Here is a 21,902-nt window from a genome sequence, read left to right on the forward strand (position 1 = left end):
TGAAAGTCAAAGGCCTGCCTCCATGTGTGCTGCTGGGGTAGCAGTAGCAACAACAGCAGCAGCTGCAGCTGCAGCTAGCAATCTGATTCCACTCTGCCACCTAAATACCAGGTGTTATAAATAAGGGAGAAGAATTTCTCTCGCCCGCTGAGTGACCAACCAGGGCAGCAGGCTGAGAGCCCAGTGAACCCCCCCTTCCAGCCCTTTTCTTGAAGCCATGCCAGGCTTCTTCATGTTCCTGGGAAACAAGAGCTTTCTTGGAGCCTTTGGGAGGTTGTGGAGGGTCTGGGGCAGCTGCCCTATAGTGCTGCACAGTAGTAGAAGGAAGGGCGCGTGGAGTGGAGGCAGGGCCCCTGTCTGCAGGGTGCCAGAGCACTGGGTGTTTGCAAGGGGCATCCGGAGCTGGTTGGCTGCTCCCCCATTGGCCATGGCAGCCAAAGTGGATTTGACCACCTCCACTGACTGGAAGGAGGCTAAATGTAAGTGACGTGGAGGCGAAAGTGTGTTGTGTATGTGTGTGTTTCTGTGGTGTCCTGGTGCTCTGGAGCAAATTTGTGGCCTCCCGCAGTGTTGGGCCCCTTGTTGCCTGCTGGCAGTCCCTGGCACAGTTTTCGTCTCCTGGGCTACTTGATCATATACTCCCCCTGAGCACAGGATCCTCATGTTTGCTGTGATTGTTGAAATCCACAATGCCCCTTATTTGTAATGGCACTGCAGCTCTGCCTCTGAGTTTTTCACTACTGTGATAGGACAAAGGGGTGGCATTTTGATGGCAGTCGGCTTGTAGTTACTGAACCAAGAACTCTTCTTGTGTCTGTATGCACTGTGAACCATGGGTATGTATCTCACCGGTTGAGCTTGCTCTGTTTGGGAGTGGGGAAAGGCTTTTTGCAGTGCATCATGGGAAATCTAAATGGTCTCCTAGGAGACTGGCTATGGTAGCCGCCATATGTTTCCCAGAGGCCTAGAGAAGGGGGGGAACCCCTCCCCCCACTTTTGATAAGCTATGGTTCTTGTACCAAACAGGTGCTGGGATGCAGCTGGTAGACTGTATGCTGCTGGTTATGTTTTGGAATGGTCCCCTAAATAAGGTTGCCAACTTAAAAAAGAAAGCGAGAAAACTTTGGCTGTGCTCCTGGGCCTACAATAACAGCTTGACTGCTAAGAATTGATGGATGCTTATCCATGCCTGGATAAGTGGTAGGGCAAGCTTTGCCGTTAAATTTGTACATGTCACCCTGCTTTTTAAAAGCACAGGAGCAGAGCTAACAGTGAAAGGTGGCAACCATGCCAATTACCAGGACTGCCTTCCAAGCCTTCATGTTTCTGTCAGTCAGAAAGGATGTGTTAATCTATATGTGCCCCAAATTCAACTTTAAAGCAGTGAATTGTTTTGTTTTTGTTTCCAAACTCCTGAAACACTTTTTTGGAAGTGGGAGCCCGAGAATACTTTCTATACAAATTATCTGTGGAGGCACCTGTATATCAAGCTGCGGAAATTGTGTGCCTTGTAGTGCAGTGGGCTGGAGTCTGCTATAGGCCACCTCACTTGGAAGAAGTGAATGTAAAACGGCTGGGAAGGAGGGATGAAAGAAACTGGTGGTTTAGAGGAGGGGGGTGGGGTGGGATAAGGTACAAGTTGAGTGTGAAAGGAAAATGGGAGAAGACATTACAGGAGATGGGTAAAAATGCTGTCACATGAGAGTATAAAGGCAAAAATATGTTTAAAAAGGCCTTCTCCACTTAGAGCCTCTGGATCAGCAAATTCTGCCTTAACATTGGGAAGGCTGAGTTGCAATGCCACTTGAGGAAAGCCGAGTTAAATAACTACTTGCCACAAGGAAAGCGCTGTGGCAAATAATTTTATCAATTTCTAAAGATGGGTTACATACTGGCAGAATGTAATGTAAGTAATTGTCAACTGATTATGCCAAACGTTTCCTCCACCTCCCATTTTGTGACTGGGGCTGCATACAAGCTATGCTTTTAAATCACATTCAAAGAACATTTCTCTCCTCCAAAGAATTCTGGGCACTGTAATATGTTAGAGACTGCTGGGATTGGAATTGTAACTCTGTGAGGGGTGAACTTCAATGCCTGGAATCGTTTGAGGGGGAAATGTGCTTCGAATGTGCTTTTGTGACTGGGTGCGCCTCAGTAATTTTCAAGCGGTCTCAAGTGGGGCCAAGGAGTTGAGAGTAGCCGCTGATGTAGAGGTTTTGGGAATATGCTCCAAGGGCTTCTCAACCCTTCATTTGCATAGGCACAATTTAGGCATATTTGGCTTGGCTGTTGCCCTAGCATAAGTGGAAAACATGCTTTGGAACAGGGATGTGAGGAATTTGTGGCTCTCCAGAGGTTGTTGGAACTCCAGCTCCCATCCAGCGCTAGCCAGGATAGCCATTGGTCGGGGATAATGGGCTTTGTAGTCCAACTATATCTGGAGGCCCCATCCCTTCTCTAGAAGCGTGCCTAGTGCTACACTTTCGTCTTGGGCAGCTTTATGCCATGAATGTTGTATTGAGGAACACAGCACCCAATATGCTCATGACGAACTGTATGTTTCCCAACAATATGGTTTGAAAGCCACTACATATATTGCTTGGATTTGCAAATCTCTGCAGAGGGGTGTTGAAGTTCCTAAGGGGTTGAGCATAAGTAATCTTCCAGGAGGCTGATGAAGCTGTAATAGAGTTGCCAAACTCTTTTTTTTAAAAAAAACCCTGCCACCTCATCTTAATTAAAAGAAAAAAGAAACATTAATAAATGTCAAGGACAAAGTGTGCCTGAGTGGAGAGGGCCTCTTTGGTGTGAAGGGAGTCGGCTTCTGTTTGCTGAAAAGGGACTGTACTGTTAAGCACCTGTCAGAGGCAGTGTGTTTCTGAAGGCCAGTTGCTGTGACAGCCCCCCCCCCCGTTTCCCCCTCTTTTTAAAAATTCATTTTATTATAATATACATAAAGCAGAGCTATAATGCATATAACAAAAGGCAAAAATTAAAAGATGAAAAACAACACTATAAAGTACCACATAGAATGAGTTCATGAGTTAAAATAACAAAGTCCAAGTAAAGACTATTAACGTTCTCAGATCAAGTATAGTTCCAGATTTGCCAGTCTTGTGAGGAGAGTCTAGAAAATGATGGTTCCAATGTATATGCCACAGAGAGATGCAAAATCTTACAAAATGGGGGTTCTAGGCCTTGTCAAAATCTAAAATTATTTGTGATCCCCCCCATTATAGCTGTTGTGACGTGGGGTTTGTGATTTCAGCTCTCTTGACATAATATGCTGGAGACAGTTCTCTAGTAACACTTCTTTATTAAAGCAAACAAGACTCAGACTTGAGGAGGGGAGAGCTACCTTTATAGGCACAGGGAACAAGCTAGAAAGGATACATTTTGGAGGGAATAATATCAGGCAATCACAGTCCTGCCTTTTGGAGGAAACCAATAAGACAGAGGATCCAAATACAGCAGCTTAAATGAACCAATAGTAGCTGTACCCTCTGGAACCAAAAGGCAGTTACTTTACCCTAATGCAATACAGACAATAATAATACAGATATAAAATCCTTTGACTCAATACACAACACCCCTCCCCCCCTAGTGAGCACAGCAGACGTAATCTCTCAGGTACTGTGGGGTCCTACAACTTCTACTTGATCTCCTGACAACAGGTGTTGCCGGTTCTGGATTGGGTGTCACCTGTGGTAGGGGGGCTGCTATAGGGGTTTCGTCAGGAACAGATGGAGTCCCAGACATCTCAGGGTCCCCTACCTGTACCTCGTCATCCTGAGGACCAGCAGACCCTGGTTCATTTGCTGAGGCCCCTGGTGACTGCACCTCTGGGCCATTTTCACCCTGGCCTTGTAGCTCTGCATCGTTAGCCAGGGATGAATTATCAGACTCCTCTCTGCTGAGCGCCCGGCGCCTCAGCTGATCTATATGTCTCTTCCAAACTTGCCCATTTTCCAAGGTCACATAATAGGACACAGGTCCACTAGCCCAGGTGACCACACCAGCCACCCACCGCGAACCTCGTGAATAGTTCCTCACCCAGACCAGATCTTCAGGGGCGAGATACCTTGTTGTGTCAGTCTCAGCCTGGGGGGTTGCTCTTGCATTACGGTTTGGCATTTTATCCGGGTGGACATAATCCAGCACCGTTACCAGTCTTCTACCCAAGAGCAGCTCAGCTGGCGACTTGCCCGTCGCAGTACACGGCGTCGCATGCTGCAAAAATAACATTCGCGCGATGCGAGCTGACCAGTTACCCTCCATTAAGCGCGCAATGGATTCTTTGGCTGTTCTTACCATGCGCTCCGCCTGCCCACTGGAGGATGGGTGAAAGGGCGCGGATGTGACCCCTCTTATGAAGTTATCAGCCAAGAATGCCCTGAATTCTTGGGGTACAAAAGCTGCCCCATTATCTGATACAATGGTCTCAGGTAACCCGTGGGTTGCAAACAGCTGCCTCAACACCTTGATTACGGCAGCTGATGCCATGCTAGGGACCATCGCCACTTCTAACCATTTGGAATATGCATCGACGATAACCAAAAAGACCTTCCCCTGGAATGGCCCAGCAAAATCTAAGTGCAGCCGGCTCCAGGGAGCTCTGGACTGCTCCCACCAGTGAACTGGTGCTCTGGCCACTTCTGGCCGCACCTCTTGGCATGCCTTGCATGTTCGTACCCATTGTTCTATGTTCTGGTCCATTCCAGGCCACCACACATAACATCGGGCTAGCGACTTCATCCTGACCATGGTGTCCCATGTGAAGCGTCTCAAGAACCCTGTTTCTCAGTGGCGCTGGGATGATACCCTATCTCCCCACAGGAGACAACCCTTATGCATGGACAACTCGTGCTGCCTTGTCGCATAAGGCCTGAATTTGTCTTCATGCGGACCACCTGGCCCCCCCCTCCCCACCCAAGTGAGCACACGGGAGAGAACAGCATCTTTCCTCGTTTTCTCAGCTATATCAGTAGCCGTTACAGGAGCCCCTGGAAGTGTTTCCAGCATCATTATGTGCTCCGCTGGAGCAGGATCCTCATTGCTCCCGCCAGGAAGGGGCAATCGACTCAGCGCATCAGCGTGGCACAACCGCTTCCCCAGCACATGGGTCAAGGTGTACTGGAACCCGTTCAGGAATATAGACCAACGCAACATTCTGGGGGAGAGAATTTGTGGCGTTTGTTTGTTCGGGTTGAACAACCCTAACAGTGGTTTGTGGTCCGTTTCAATGGAGAAATGGTGACCGTACACATAATCATGGAACTTTTTGATTCCTGCCACAATTGCAAGTGCCTCTTTGTCAATTTGAGCATAGTTGCGCTCCGTGGCCGACAACGTACGGGAACAGAAAGAGATGGGCTTTTCCGACCCATCCGGTTCCCTATGACTCAGCACCGCCCCCAGACCGTATTGAGAGGCATCACATGCCAGGACCAGCGGCTTCGACTCATCATAATGAGCAAGGACGCTCCTGCTACTCAGCATTCCTCGCAAGGAGTCAAAAGCCTTCTGCTGCTCCTGCCCCCATCGCCACACATTCTTTTTCTGCAACAGTCTATGTAATGGTTCAGCTACCGAAGCTTTCTGGGGTAAGAACGAATGATAAAAGTTAATAAGTCCCAGGAATGACTGCAACTCCATCTTGTTCTGTGGTCGTGGTGCCTCGATGATGGCCTTAACCTTAGCATCTGTGGGGTGGATGCCTGATGCATCAATTTTAAACCCCAAGAAATCCACAGTTGGCACCCCAAAACTGCATTTTTCCTTTTTTATTTGCAACCCCACCTCCTTGAACTTTAGCAACACTGCACAGACACGCGCAACCAGTTCCTGTGGGTCTTTTCCAGCAATCAAAACGTCATCAAAAAATGGCAAGACCCCCGGCAGACCTCTTAACAGGCGTTCCATGAGCCCTTGAAAAATCCCTGGGGCCACACAAACTCCAAATTGTAATCTGTTAACTCTGAACGCCCCTTTATGAGTGACAATAGTCTGTGCTCCTGCTGATTGTGGGGTTACTGGCAGCTGTTGGTAAGGTTGTGCCAGGTCAATTTTGGCGAACACCTTGCCCCCAGCCAGTTTAGCCAACAGATGTGATACGAGTGGAATGGGGTATGAGTTTCCCCTGAGTGCCTTATTGATAGTACATTTGTAATCAGCACAGATCCTGACTTCCCCATTTGCTTTAAGGGGCGTGACGATTGGAGTCTCCCACTTAGCGGAGTCCACGGGTGAGAGAACTCCCTGCTTGACCAATTTATCCAGCTCTGCTTCGATCATGGGTTGCAGTGCAAATGGCACTCGCTTTGGTTTGAGTCGGATTGGGGCCACCCCAGGGTCCAATTCGAAGTCAACTGGGGGCCCTTTATAACAACCCAGTTTTCCATTAAAGAGACCAGCAAATTCTTTGCATAATGCCTCACTCATCTCAGGGCAGGTTTGGATTGAATTAAGCCCTGATATACTCAGTCCCAGGGCGGGGAACCAGTCAGTGCCCAGGAGACTGGGGCGACTGCCCTTCGCAATCACCAGTTTGAGTACCGCCTGTTTGTCCCGGAACTGTACTCTCACGGCACACATTCCCATGACATGGATGCGGCCCGCTGAGTATGACTGCAAAGTTGCCGGGAAGGGCTCCAGAGGGGGCAACTTACCCCTGGGGAAGAATGTCCTCACGGTCTGGTCCAACACGATAGTGAATCCAGATCCGGAGTCCACCTCCATGTCGCACAGCTGACCCTCAATCTTCACCTTGACGTGTGCCTTGCCTTGTGCTGGAAACTGCACGACCCTCCCGTCGATCTCCGTTACGTAGTGGCAGTCCTGTAGAACGTGGGTTGCTGTGGGCGGTCTGCGATGCTCCAGTCTAGGTCTCCTGTCGCTCCCAACGCCGCTGATCTACAGACCCTGGCGATGTGACCTGTCTTCCCGCACGTCCGGCACATAGCATCCCGGAAGCGACAACTCTTCCGCTCATGGTTTCCGCCACAACCAGGGCACCTGCCTCGGTGATGTTTGTGCACTGTGCAGGCCTGACGCACTGACTCGACCCCACGGACTGGGCTCTGGCTCGAAGTAGCCTCTAGCTCGTCCATGGCATGCGCAACTTCTATCTGTGGCTTGGGGGCCCTGCGACTGGCATCAAGCTCCTCTCTTTCATAATTCTCCGTGGCGGTGGCCTCCTTCAAGGCTGAAGCAAGGGTAACCTCTTCTTTAGCCACGATGCGTCTTCTGGCTTTCTTGCTGCTCAGACCACCGATAAAACGATCCAGGAGAGTCTCTTCCAGATCTTGGAAGTCGCAGTGCTGAGCGAGCTTCCGCAGTTCAGCTAGAAATGCAGATACAGACTCCCCAGCACGCTGCTGCCTCTTATGAAACTCCATCCGCTGGGCCATCTTGGTCTCAGTAGGCGCCAAATGGCTTGTCAGGCAGGCAAGAATATCTTTGAGAGATGTCTCACTTAGCTTCGCTGGAGCAAGCAATGCCTTGGCCAGCATGAAGATCTCAGGCCCACAGTAGCTCAGGAATGTGGCCCTTCTTTTGCTGGCATCGGTGATCCCTTGAGCCACCGCGAAGAACTCGAAGCGTTCGACGTAGTCTTCCCACGTGTGGGGCTCTGATGGCTGGAAGGGCTCCAATACCCTTGGACTCTCCATTGTCCTATGGGCAGGATCATCTTCTCAGCTGGCCAGTGAGTCTTGTTTTAGCTTCAATCTGGACTCTGAGGCAGGGCTGTGTTTAACCGCTCCTCAGCATTCCAGATCCCATCCTCGTCGCCAGTTGTTGTGACATGGGGTTTGTGATTTCAGCTCTCTTGACATAATACGCTGGAGACAGTTCTCTAGTAACACTTCTTTATTAAAGCAAACAAGACTCAGACTTGAGGAGGGGAGAGCTACCTTTATAGGGACAGGGAACAAGCTAGAAAGGATACATTTTGGAGGGAACAATATCAGGCAATCACAGTCCTGCCTTTTGGAGGCAACCAATAAGACAGAGGATCCAAATACAGCAGCTTAAATGAACCAATAGTAGCTGTACCCTCTGGAACCAAAAGGCAGTTACTTTACCCTAATGCAATACAGACAATAATAATACAGATATAAAATCCTTTGACTCAATACACAACAATAGCTATATTCCAGAGTGAGCAATACTAAGCGTTCAGTGTAAGATTTTGGGCTGTTTTCCACTGAACTGCAGTTGCTGTTCATGCTGCCAATATAATATATAAGACCAATTATTCTGACAATATATTTACAGTGGTATCAAAAATATTCAGGGATATTTATTTTGGACAACACACAATGTTGTAATGTTTATCATTTCGGCCAAAATTAAATTCCAAAAATCTTGCACCAATTGACCCCACCATAAATGAGGATATGTACCAACTTTATTGCTACCCCGAGGTAATATAAAAGAAAACATTTTTGACATTTGCAAAGGATCTTCCCTGTTTTAATATTTCTTCTTTCTTAGAAGAGTTTCAGTTGTAAAAATGAAGTGATAAAGAGAAATAAAGAGAAAAAGGTGCAAAAAATACAGTAAAAATAAAATTGTAATGTGATACAATCTTATGGAAATTAGGAAATCAAAATGAAAGCCTTGACAATGCATTTTCTGCTCTGCCATGGTTTTTCTTTTATTTTCTTCCTCACCTTTTTCTGTTAGCAGGATGTGATTCTAGCAGGGCTGAGACAATTTGAATTGGTTGGCAACCATATTTCAGAGGCCTTGCTGGTTTCCATATGGGTTTTTACGTGACACAGCAATATGAAATTGTTGGTCCTGTAAAACTCCCCGAGTTCCATGTGAATAATAGAAAAGGGACTGGCTGTTTGATCACTCTGAAATTGTAACTCTGTGAGGGGAATAGGGGCCTCCTAATAACTCTCAGCACCCTTAACAAACAAGAGCTCCCAGAATTATCTAGGGGAAGCCAAGATTCTTTAAAATTGTATAGTGTTTTCAACGTAGGGTGTGAATATAAGACCCATTCAACTCACATCAAAATGGCTGCTGACAAAATGGCAATATGTCGACAAGTGGTGGTGAGAGGTGGCATTCATTTGAGGGGAGGAGAACTGGAGTGGCTGCCATTTTGTTTTTCCTCAGAAAGCGCTCTCCTGAGGTTCTTTTTGAATTTTTGGGAAATTCAAAATGGCCACCTCCATATAAGATAGAAGCCTTCTTCATTACTTGCTGCGGGTTGCTATAGTAGTGGAGTGCAGTTCAGTATTTTAAGGGGGGAAAGGATCTTAGCAGTAATCAATTTCATTTGGTGAGACCAACGTTTATACATCTCCAAAGAAAGTTGGACTGCAGTGGAGGAGGGGATTTAATGACTTTCACATTTTTTCACAAGTAATATTTTAGAAATGTTTGGATTTCTCCTAAAATTATTTGGGTCAACTTTTCCAAGGGATTTGTGTGTGTGTGTGTGTGTGTGTGTGTGTGTGTAATAATGGTCTGTGACAGCGTTGGGGAACCTGTGGTGGTGGATTTAATCTCCTGTTGGGTCCAGCCACCATGACCAACAGTAAGAGATGATGGGAGTTGTAGTCCAGCCATGTATGGTGGGCCACAGGTTCCCTCTCCCTGCTCTACATGTGACACAGTAGAGTGATGCCTTGGCTCGGGCATAGGCAAGCTCAGCCCTCCAGATGTTTTGGGACTACAACTCCCACCATCCCTAGCTAACAGGACCAGTGGTCAGGGATGATGGGAATTGTAGTCTCAAAACATCTGGAGGGCCGAGTTTGCCTATGCCTGCCTTGGCTGTATACACACAATGCATTTAAAGCACATTTCCTCACGCACAAAGAATCGTAGAAACTGTAGTTTGCCCCTCACAGAGCTACAGTTCCAGCACCCTCAACAAGCTACACTTCCCATGATTCCTTGGTGCAAAAATGTGCTTTAAATGTATGGTGTGTGTGCAGTTATGTTTATTCTTTGTACTTGACTTAGGACTCAGTTATACACCTGCAAATAAAACATTTTAATATACAATGTGACCCTAGAACGGTTTTTATATGTGTGTAGTTTCCACCATAAAGCAGACTTTCCGAAAGGGTTTTGCCATCATTCTGGAGAATGAAGGTTTCCATTGAGCATCTACGAGGCAAAAATATAATGGTTGCATCACTGCTCTGAAAGTCCTTCTCCCAGAATTTTTGTGAGTCCTTTCCCCTCAGACTTTGTGCCAATATTTGTCTTTATCCTACTAACCCGTCTTTATTTCTCCTGCTCCTTTTATTTGCTGTTCAGCATTTCTGAAAGGCTTGAATAACAAGCAGAGGCGAGAACATTATTTCACCAGGGATTTCATCAAACTGAAGCAAATACCAAGCTGGAAAGAAATGGCCAAAAGTGAGATTTTATTTTGTTTCAGAGCTCTTTCTTCTTAAGTATAATTGCATGGGCATGTTGTTTCTCCCCGCCCCCCGCAACCTCCCATGGAGAAGCTCAAGGCAAGGATAATGTGGACTTTGGTTGAGGAAGCGGGGTATTGTAGAGCTGTTAACATAGAAAGCTGGCAGACACAGGTTCAGCTCTGAGGGCCTCCTGACAGTTCCCTCACTGCAAGAAGTGAAGTTACAGGGAACCAGGCAGAGGACCTTCTCGGTAGTGACACCGTCCCTGTGGAACACCCTCCCATCAGATGTCAAGGAGATAAATAACCTTTAGAAAACATCTGGAGGCAGCCCTGTATCTGGAAGTTTTTAATGTTTGATGTGATATTATGTTTTTATATGTGTTGGAACCTGCCCAGAGTGGCTGTGGCAATCCAGCCAGATGGGTGGGGGGTTGTTCTGGTTTATTATACCATGTCAGGCTGCTGGCTCATTTAGCTCATTTAGTCTATGGCAGGGGTGGGGAACTGGGTCCGACTTGCAGGCCAGATCCTTTTCTTCCCCCGAAACAGGTCAGGTTTGGCAGGTGAGTGGGGTTGCCTACCTGTCCATCACCTGACATCACAATGACTCATTTTTGCATGGCACTGCGCACAGAAGCCCTGATGATTACCTAATTGCCAGTGCTTGCAATGGGCTTTTTTTTGCAGGGGTGGGGGATCATCATCAGCTAACTGGTGGTGTCTGCAAACCCACATTGGCCCAGCCCATACCTTTTTGCTTTCCACACACTCAGTGGTGTAGCGTGGGTTGTCAGCACCCAGGGCAAGGCAAGTAATTTGTGCCCCCTAACCCGTGGATTTGCGCCCCCTAACCCTAACCCCCAGATGTTGCGCCCGGTGCGGCCGGCCCCCCTGCACCCCCCGCGCTATGCCACTGCACACACTTGGCATCAGGTGTTGGACAAGTGGATGTTGTGGAGAGGCCTGCAGGCCAGTGGTCTTCCCTGACTGGCAGCAGCTTTCTAAGACTTCAAACAGTGCATATTCTTTGCAGTACACAAGGTCCCAGGTTCAGTACCCAGCTTCTCCAGGCAGGATTGGAGAGCCTTGAGAGGTAGCCATTGCAGCCCCTTTTAGATTTTGCTGGACTACAGCTCCCATAATCCCTGACTATTGGTCATTCTGGCTGGGGCTGATGGGAGCTTGGGGTGCTAACACCCGAGGGCACAATGTTCCCTACCCTGTTGTAGGCCATGCTGAGTTAGATGGACTAATAGTCCAATTTGACATAAAGGCAGCCTTTAAAATGTGCAGTCTCTCCCCCTTGTCTTCTTGATGCCAGGCGCCCGGGTTAAGCAGCCTGAAGAGTCTTTGTTCCCCAAGGATAACCATCTGAATGAGAAGATATCTCTCTTCCGTGGTGACATCACCAAGCTGGAGGTAGATGCAATTGTCAACGCTGGTGAGTGAGTTTGGCTCTTTTGTTGACTGTGGTTGAGATTGGTTTTGACTTATTGGTAGCCTTTTATAACTCACATGCCAGGCACTGTCTGTTGGTCTTCTGGGGTAGCCTTGCTGCTCCAATTTGTGAAAACTGAAAATGGCAGAGAGATCACATAAGCCTTGCCGGTTTTGCAGTGCTTCTCATTCCTGCTTGATGGTGGAATGTAAGAAATGAATGTGTAGACCAGGACGGCCCTCTAGTTGTTGGTAGACTGCAACTCCCATCAGCTCCAGCCACCGTGGCCAGTGGCAAGGGGAATGCGAGTTGTGTTCCAACAACATCTAAAAGGCCACTCATTCCCGCATTCCTTGTGTACTTCGCTGGCAACAAGGCTTCCAATCGTACCATCCTCTTAACCTCAAAAATGGCCAGTCTCCAATCCTCATAGCTGATTTACAGAACAGCTAATACTTTGGGGATTGCAGAAAGACATTAGAGTTGAAGGTCGTTTGAAAGATGTACTGTTTGTGATGTGTGCGCTCATCTCATTTTTGTCTCTGGTTAAACAGGTTTGGTAGGTTTTTGTGTTCTTTTGAAACTTGTTTGAATGGATAGGAAACAAAAAGAAATACTGTTAGGGGTGTACGTAATGGGAAACAATGCCTTTCACAACCCTGCTTTAAAACGCTCTAGAAGTTTGTCCTCGGTTTTCAAGTTACCAGCTAAGGTTAACAAACACTAAGTGTGAACTCCCAAGTTTTGTACAGAACCCCTTTTCAAGTATAGGAAACAGTGTTGGATGAGAAGAATGTGTGGAAGAATTTAGGAGAAAGAAGCTGCTTCTCTAGGTTGGTACTGGCTTAGTTAAACAGAACATTTTGTGAAGCAAAAGAGGAAGTGGACTTGAATTGGCCCCTACTTATATTAGACTGCAGTATCTGGCTGCACTGGATGAGCTGAATTATATACACAACAGGCAATAAATGAGGAAGGGAAGTAATATTTACAAGGGGTCTGTGTGTAGCTCTTAGATGTTCATTAACATGCATTATGCTCTAGTAAAACTGGTAGTGGTACTTGGCTGTGCATAGTGCTGATTGGTTTTCAACTAAAAAAATGTGTGGTGTTATAAAAATGAGTCAATGAAATGGGTATTGGGTTTAATAAAAGTTAAAATAGGTGTTTTAAAATTATATAGAATATGTATGTATAAAAATATTATGTGTGAGCTATGTATAATAGCCAGTTCACCTGAATAAGGGGTTAAAGAGATTACAAGACACATGACTGAATCAGCATTTGAATTACTGGCAAGTATGGCTGTTGTTATTTGTGGATGTAGCACCATCAGTGTATGTGGTGCTTTACAGAGTAGAGGAGGACAGGCCCCTGCCCTGAGGAGCTTACAGTCAAAAATTCAGCACAGGGAATGCAGGAAGGGGAAAAGCAGGAAAAGAAAATTCAGTGGTTTTAATTACACATGCTTAGACTCAGTTATGGGCTCAGTTGCTGTAGCTTGTGGGGAAGGAAGGTATTTTTGAGCCTCCGCAAACGTTAAGCTCAGAAATATTTGAGGTTTCATGGCCTGGTTGTCATTCCCAGCAACTTACACAAGAGGGCGCCAAAGCTCCATGGTTTGTGGGGCTGCCCCCCAGTATTAATTTGCCTACCTCAATAAATCAAGCTGTTTATTAGTGGAATAAAAGTCTTTGCTAACAAGGGGTTTTGTTGGCGCTTCATAAATCCTGCCTCTGTGCATCATGAAGCCCATATGTGCTTAATTCATATGTAAAGTCGCAAGTGGGACTATAATACGTGTCCATTAAATTCTAGGAGGCCCGATAATTATCATTAGCTGTGAGTAATTACCTGCACGGATCGAGGCCAGGAACCGCTTGCTGCTGTTGTAGCCACTCAGTTCATGCTAGGAAGGTTGGGGGTGGGGGGAGATGAGCGATGCTGCATCTTGGGAAAGGCAGGGTGGTCTGTGTCGTGCAGGCAAGAGAATCAGGCGGAGTCTTTATTTCTTGTTAACCTTGGTTCCCTGAAAGGAATCAAGTGCATCCAAGGCAGCTCTTGGCGGATGTGATTTGTAGTGGTTTAACGTCTTCAACAGACAGCAAAGCTGTGGGTGGATGGTGGGACTCGGTGAGAAGAGGTCCAAGTGGGGAGTGGAGGGACCCTCCAGGTGCTGGTGGGAGATGTAGTTCAACGCCTCTGACCATTGACCATGCTGGCTGGGGTTGACGGGTGCTGGAGTTCCCACAACATCTGGGAGGGCTGCAGGTTTTTGATCCCAGGTTCAGGTGCAGCACTCCATCCAGGGCAGGTGCGAGAATTCAAGGCCCTCTCAGCACACATCCACATGTCCTCATGTGGTCACACCATGTTTTGTTCCTGCCATTGCCACAGCAGCAGCCCATTACTTCCTGCTCTCCTTGCTGTGCCCCTGAATGGTGTTGCAGCAGCAGATGGGGAGCCCCACTGCTTTTCAATGAAAGCCAAGCTAAGCTCCCAATCCCTTGTGGCTGCCTGCTTTCTTAATTGTACCCAATGTGCAATGCTCTGGTCTATAGATTAAAGCTTCTGTCCAGACCATGGATCCATGAAGAGATTTTACAGATCTGTGAAGGGCATTGCATTTTGGGTAAATTAAAATGGCGGGTGGCTACCGCAGATGGGAGCCAAGGTTGGTTCCTGGTCAAAAGTGGCAATGCTGTCCGGTGTCCATTGCAGAGTGTTAGGTGGCTGTGTGGCCAGTGAGGGGCCCTTTTGACCTACTGGAGCCCTCAGCCTGTGCCCAATCTTACTGTCTGCTGGCACTGGACCTGGCTTGGTCCCAAAGTGCCTCTTGGGGCTAGATTTGACGGCTGGTTTTGTGCTGGGCTTGGTGGGACTGTGCATGAAATATTTTTTTATAAACAGTTCACCTTTGTATCTAAAGCTGGCGATGCTGGTCTGCTTGGCGATGATTGCTTTTGCATTAGTCTTTTTTTTTTAATTGTTCTTTGTTGGCATAGGCATTGGTGCCTATTTAACACATGGTCTGTATGTGAGTTAATTGCGATCTGATCCATGCAGGCAGGTTTAATTGTCTTTATATGACAGGGATAAATCAGGCATGCAGATTGTGCATCCAAGTCATGAAATGAGCAATAAATGCAATTTTAAAAAATGTGCTCAAAAGGAGAGGGGTGCCAAAGAGTCTTCTTAGCCTGGGTCACCATTTGGTCTTGGACTGGCTCTCTGGCACCTGCAGTGTCAAACACATACCCTGAAGCAGAAGGTGGCGAGAAGGCGGCTTGATTATTTAGCAAAGAGCCTCGTGAGTCCCCACTGTTGCATGGGAATGATAAGCTATAGAAGACCAGGCTAGGGACATTTTTGCTGATAGGCTAGTTTTCTGCATACAGGGGCGTCAGGGAACTGCCATCGGAGCTAGAGGCGGAGGCAAGGCTCCAAAGCGATGCTGGAGAAGGGCCCAGCAGAGAGAGAGGGAGCTCATCGGCTGGGGAAGGAAATCAGCGTAACACCAGGGATAAAGGGGGGCAGATGGGGTAATCGGCGAGGGGGCTCCAGGACTCCTCGCCGGAGACCAGCGGGGAGAGCACGGGTCCTCCGCTGCCCACACCCACCCTGCGCAGAAGACTTCCGCGCAGGGAGAGTAGGCGGAGACTTGGCGTCAAAGAACTTCTTTGCTGGAAGAGGTTCAAGAAACGCCCACTGACGGATTCTGCTAGCGACTGAAACAGCCACGAAGTGAAGGGCTGTCCAGACAGAAAAGGTTTAACCAGGCAACCTAGCCAGGAGTGGTGGCAACTTACGCACGAGCAACCCCTATAACCATTACAAGGGGTTTGTATTTTATATGTGGGAATGTCGTTTACGCAGCCATTTGGCTGTTAAATTGGATCATAGTGTTCACTTTCGGCCTGTTTTTATAGTGTTAATCTTGTGGTGGAGTAGGTAGAATCCATCTTTTTTATACTTATTTATGGATGGTATTCTTCAGTAGTTTGTTCTGGCTGTTGTTTTAAATAGTTGGTTTTTAATGTTTATTATACCGTGTAAGTTGCTTTGAGGCATCTTTTTGTGAAAAGCAGTAAAGATAAAATAAGGGTGCAAAGTGCTGTACATAACCAAAAGTTCCTTCTGTATAGCTAGCCTGGCACTTTTGCTAGAGGCTGTGAAACTCCTGCCTGCTTTGCTGCCTCCTCTGCTCCTATGCCCCGGGAGTGATCTCTTTTCAGTTGGGAGTGGAGAATCCCAGAACTGGCTAGGAACCGACGAAACTGCTGTGGGGAGTTCTGGTTCTGGGATGGAGATGTCTGAATCCTACAGCTCCTCAGTGCCTCTGGTGGTGCAGAGATTTGCTGGGGTGGGGCCCACTCCTCCAAGGAGGAGACCCAGGTTTCAACTCTGGGCAGGGCTGCACATCAGCTTCCCCACAGAGTAAGGCCTCTGAAGAAGGTATTCATCGTTCAGGATTGGCAAATATGTCAGTTTCAGTTTCTCATTTTTTCCAGTCTTAAATTCAGTTTTCCATATTTCCATTTCTGTTTCCAATTTTTTTTTAATGTCCTAGTTCATCAGCAGTTTAGCGCACATTTTCCCTAACACACACATCTTTCCATGCAGTTTTGATTAATATAATGTGTATTTGTATGTTATTTTCCCTAATATATGCATTTTAACGCATATTTTGCCTGAATACAATTTTTTTTGTACGCATTGTTTGACTGGAGAGCTGCACTGCAAAATTCAGAAAAGTGTGAATTTTGAAGGGTCATTTCGTTTCAGTTTTTGCATTGCTTGGGAAAGTGCGTATTAGATATTAAAATGTTCATGTAATTAAATTTCTTCCCCATCCCTAATAGCAATAGACCAACCTTTTGCAGCCTGATGCCTTCAGATGGCTTGGACACCAACTCCCATTACCTCCGGCCAGCATGACCAATGGTTAGGGGTGATGGGAGTTGTAGTCCAAAATTTCTGGAGGACACAAGGTTGGGGAAGGCTTTGTCTGTTCTGGGTGCGGTTTCAGTAATTTGTTGCTTTTGTGCAGGAGTGGATATGCGTGTGTGCGCGCACATGTAGACATACCACATAACAATACATGAAAAGTCGGTTCTCAAGTTCTGGAACTTCTTGGCTTACGTTAGCCGCCTTCTTTGGAGGGATGGTGTTTCCCACACTTCCCTCATAAGCCACAGACAGGGAGTGGGAATAAAGACTTTCTGCCTTACACAGAGTTAATTTAGCTTAGTATTGCCCACCCCAGTGGTTTCCAATTAGCTAGTACTACGGAGCCCCTGTTTTTCAGAAGCCAAGCCATGGACCCCCTACTTTTGAAAAATTTGATGTCTCTATAGTAGTTTTCATTAAATGAATGGTGCCATGGACCCCCTGGGTGGGTTATGTGGACGCCTTGGGGTCCACAGACCACTAGTTGAGAACCACTGGCCTTGAACACCGATTACGAGCCCCTTGGCAGTGGCTTCCCAGGATTTTAGGCAGGACTCTTTTCTGGTCCTACCTGGAGATGTTGGGGATTGAACCTGGGACTTTCTGCATGTAAATCAGATTCCCTGCCATGGAGCTATAGCTGCTCCCTGTGCATACATAGCCAGCTGCCTTACATGAAATCAGGTCATTGGTCTGTCTAGGTCGGTATTGTCTATACTGATATGGCAGTGGCTCTCCAGGGTTTCAGGCAGCTGGCGTTCCCGGCCATGCCTGGAGACGCTACAGGGAGTTGGGCCCTGGGACCTTCTGCATGCAAAACAGATGCTCTGCCACTGAACTGTGGCACTTCCCCAGACTCACCTGGTGGCACATCCAGCTCCTTTGCTTTTATGTGGGTATTCCTGGGACCATGGCGACATTCCTTCTAATATATATATATAGATTCTGCAGGCAAGCAGCTGGTAGAATGATCAGAGCCTTCCTCTCCCAACTGAGTACTTTACGAGTAGATGAATGGATCGAGCCGCCGTGTATCCTTGGTATTATGAATGGCCGCCTTATAACGACAATAGTTATGGGACTGCAAAGTGCAGGAGACAAAGCTCCAGGCAGATATTACGATGCCGAACTGTCAGTGTAAATCGCTTCACCTGTCACTTTGGCAGTCCAGTTTGCTTGCAAACGCTTTGCTTCTGCTCGGGCAGCGGGAAAGAAGGCCGGAGCTGAGCCAGCACCAGCCTTGGGGAAGCTTGTATGTGTTTTGTTTTGTTAAACCTTCCAAGCTACCTGAGCTGGAGCCAGTAAATGGGAGTGGTTGCATTGCAAGTGTGGATAACCTCTGGCTAGGAGGGCAAATGTGTCCCTGCAGACCTCTCTGTTTGGCCCTTGAGACACCCTCTACAGGCCACAAACCCCTGAGCTGTTTTGCTTGGCTAGAACATGTCCTTGAACTGTGATAATGTTCATAAGGGTGAGCACTGTGCAGTGGTTAGAAAATTAGAGTAGGACCTGGGAGACCAGGGTTCAAATTCCCACTTGGCCATGAAGTTCACTAGGTGACCTTGCCCTATTTCACAGGGTTGCTGTGAGGATTAAATGGGGAGGAGAAACGTGTGCCACCTTGAACTCCTTGGATAGAAAAGGTGGAATATAAATGCAATAAGTAATGCCTCTTGCTTTGCTGGATGGAGAGGTGTGGTGTAGTGCTGGTGTGCGTAGAAGCCTCTGAGTTTTGCATGGCTGGAATGTAACCTACAAAGGTAAATCACATCTACTGCTCTGTCCACTTTTGCCTCTGGCCCTGTCCACCACTGGTATGTGGCCCCCAGAAGGTTGCTCCTGAGGGAATGGGGCCCTCAGGCTGAAAATTATTCACCACCCCTGTTGCATATTGAGAATTTGGCACACACAGCGATCCTGACAGCTGCCCTCCAACTAGTATCTTTATCACCCTGGAGAAAAGTGAAAGTTAAATGTGAGATTCCTAAAGGCAGGGCATTAGGCTAGCCTGTAAGGTATCACAAGACTTGGTGGGTATGCCTTAAGGAGGGAAATCTATTGCTTGCCCTAGGAGGAGGGATGATGGAACCCCAAAAGAACAGGTCTGAGGGATAAGCTTGGCCCGTGTGTGCGCCTCAAGCTCTAAACCAGGGTTGGGAATCTTGAGGGGCCACCTTCCCTTCTGGAGAACCACATGCTGGTGGTGGGCTGAGCCAGAGGTAAAAGTGAGCAGAACAAGAGTTTTTGTTCTTGTTTTGCTTTGTACAGTAGGCTAGTTTCTGCACACCTTCCATCCTGACAAGCAAAAAGACTTATCAGAGTTCAAGGGTACATTCCAGCTAGGCAAAAAAACCCTCAAAGAGGATGCTCTCCTCTTCTGTAGTTGCTCTCTTGGTATGGATGCAGCTAAATCCATCACTAGTGCTGGAGTATCATTTTTTCTTCCCAATTAGCGCTCCGGTCATACGTCTTGGAACTTCTTGACCTTTAGCACTCTCCCACCCACAGATCTACCTGAGGACTGCCTCACCTCCCTCTTTCCTTGCTGCATGAACAGGAGGAAGAACTGATATGAAGCTGCCCCCTAGGTGCTAACTTTCCCTTAGGTCTCGTGGTGGGGAACTTTTTTTCAGACTGAGAGCCACAATGCTTTGTGGGCAACCTTCCAGGGACTGCTTGTTGAGGTGGGCAGAGAAAGGTATGTGGGACCTTCATAAACACTCACACATCCTTCATCCAGGCAAGCAAGAGGCATTAACACAGTTCAAGGATGCTTTTCATCCAGGCAAAAGCATTCAAAGGACAACACAGAGCAGTGTGTGGCCTGGGGAGAGGCCTGAGGGCCAGATGGCGAGGCCTGCGCTATATAGGGACTATTTTAAAAACACATCTCATGGTTTTCTAAAAGCAGATCTAGTGACAATTGGACGCACAGTGCCTGGTAGTTCCTTCTAGCCTGGCACTTCACTTCTGACGATTCCTGCTTAATAAAGCAGGAATCTACCCATGGGTCTTTTTCTTTTTTTGCTCTGTACTGTTCTTTTTAGAGACTCTCTCCCCTTCCTTGGAGCAGTTTTTGAGTTGGGCGACTTGCTCAGTCTACGTTGAGAAGAGACTGTTATATAAAGTACCAATCTGATGGCGCGAGTCAAGGGGTGGGAGTGGGGGGAGCTCTCCAGCGCGGAGTTTTAATGGACAATTTTTATCTCCCTTTTTATGGCATTGAATAATTTTAACCGGCTTTCTGACTTGGCAAATAAAACCACTAGCTCTTTATGCTCCCATGGCGCTCGCAAGACCCTGCTCCCTGGACCCTGCTGGCTTTGCAGCCAAGGTCAAAAAGGCCAGTTTCTGAATGAGCACATGAGCTACTCTCTCTCTCTCTCTCTCTCTCTCTCTCTCTGTGTGTGTGTGTGTGTGTGTGTGTGTTTTTGGTCTGGCTTTCTGCTCTTATTACATTCTCAAATCTTGCTTTCCACTGGGGGAAGAAATATTTGTTACTTAACTTCGTCTTTCAAACCTGCCTACTGTCAACTCTTTTTAAAAAAGAGAGAGATCTTAATAGATTAACTGTCTTGCTTTTCTGAATTTGATTAATTAAATGTACTTATTGCAGTATCTCCGAGGGTCCTGAATGAAGATGACAAATAGTCATATTTTTTTAAGAGGGATGGAGTTCTGACTGGGCATAGCTGAGGGGCCCATCTCTGAAGGAGAAAGGAACCTAGCCTAACGAAGGGTTTTAAGAAATTTGCCACAATTTTGCAACACAACCCATAAGACTCAAGCAATAAGGACCAATCCTGTGAGCAGATTATTGTTTTGCCCTGTGCAGCATTCTCTGTGCTAGCTCAAGACTGGTGCATTTTTTAACACTGTGCAAAAGAGGAATCCAATGGAAAAGCTGTGCTAGCACAGACTTGTGCAACAGATTGTGCACCTCAGTGTTATCCCTGATAACATGCTGATAGCTCATTCTTCTTTCTTCTCTTTCTCTGTGGTCCCATTTTGTCTCTAATCCTGTTGGGCCTCACCACCTGAGTTCACCATTAGAGGGAGCTATGCATGTGGTTTGTATCCAGTGTCAATCTTTGGCCTGGTCCACCCTTCCACTTGTCCTGTGCCTACAAAGAACAGGTACAAGTGGCTTTCCCCTGCCCTGCTCCTTTCCCAGGGAAAACCCATTTTTTAGTGCTAAATCGGAGCAAACGCCAATCCACAGAAAACCCGAATTGCTGTTTGCTCTGCTACAGAGCCATTTTCTCAGGGGGGAAGAAGCGAAACAAGATGAAGTGTGAATAAGACCCACTGAAACCAATGATCATGACTTGACTTGGGCTCTTTCATTTCAGTGGGTCTACTCTGAACAGAAGTGAGTTTAATACAGCCCATGGTGTGGATAAAGTGTTTGGAGAGATGATTTTTTTTTTTGTCCCGCTCTTTGTAGTACAAGAGCTTGAGGGAAGCCAGTGAAAGTCAATTCAGGACAGGCAAAATAAAAAATACTTTCTTGCAACAATGCATAACTAACGTGAAGTTCGCTGCCCCAGGATGCTAGCTGCCACTCTAGATGGCTTTAAAATGAGATTTGACAGACCCAGCCTTCCTCTGCAAGCCTCTCGGTTGCTTTCAGCCTCCATGGTCTGGGGTAGTCTATCTCCGAATTCCAGTTCCTGGAGATCAGTGACAAAAGAGGGCTCTTGCCTTTGGGATCTGCTTGTGGGCTTCTTGGAGGTGTCTGGTTGGCCACTGTGGGATATAAGATGCTAGACAAGATGGATCTTTTGTCTTCTTGCAGAGTTACATTTTGCTGGACATGAGCTGAGGACATGTGATACAGGAGTGGCCAGGAATTCCTGGCCTATGGACCTGATTAGGCCCACCAAGCCTTCCTGTTTGGCCAACTCCTGCAATATAGCCATTTTGCAGAAGTTAAGCTGCTCATGTAAGATGTCAGGTTAAAGGTGCCGCTGGGCCAAAATGGAACTTGCAGGTACCACCTATCAACTGATTGACAGCACCTGCAAAGCCCCTTGGACAGCCCCAGGCACTGTGCTTTGCAAGCCCAGAGGCAATCAGCTGATTGCCAGGAGTTGCACTGTGTGATGACTTTGC

The 21,902-nt window shown here is 47.2% G+C and overlaps 1 protein-coding gene across 6 annotated transcripts in view; it reads left to right on the plus strand.

Moving 5' to 3' along the window:
* The first annotated feature begins 13 nt into the window (after positions 1 to 13).
* Positions 14 to 21,902, plus strand: part of MACROD1 (mono-ADP ribosylhydrolase 1) — a 314,807-nt gene continuing 292,918 nt past the window's right edge. For 4 of the 6 annotated variants that reach the window (XR_014558845.1, XR_014558846.1, XM_083716258.1 and 1 more), the window contains exons 1-3: positions 14 to 479; positions 10,291 to 10,392; positions 11,721 to 11,840. Coding sequence is in view for 4 of the 6 variants with exons in the window: in XM_083716258.1 (XP_083572384.1) it covers positions 218 to 479; positions 10,291 to 10,392; positions 11,721 to 11,840 (484 nt within the window). In the remaining 2 variants the exon portion in view is untranslated. The remainder of the gene's footprint in view (positions 480 to 10,290; positions 10,393 to 11,720; positions 11,841 to 21,902) is intronic. The other 2 variants (XM_083716260.1, XM_083716259.1) reach the window with 2 other exon arrangements.

This window comes from Podarcis gaigeae, assembly GCF_964106915.1.
Source record: "Podarcis gaigeae genome assembly, chromosome: 16".
In the NCBI taxonomy this organism is placed as follows: domain Eukaryota; kingdom Metazoa; phylum Chordata; class Lepidosauria; order Squamata; family Lacertidae; genus Podarcis; species Podarcis gaigeae.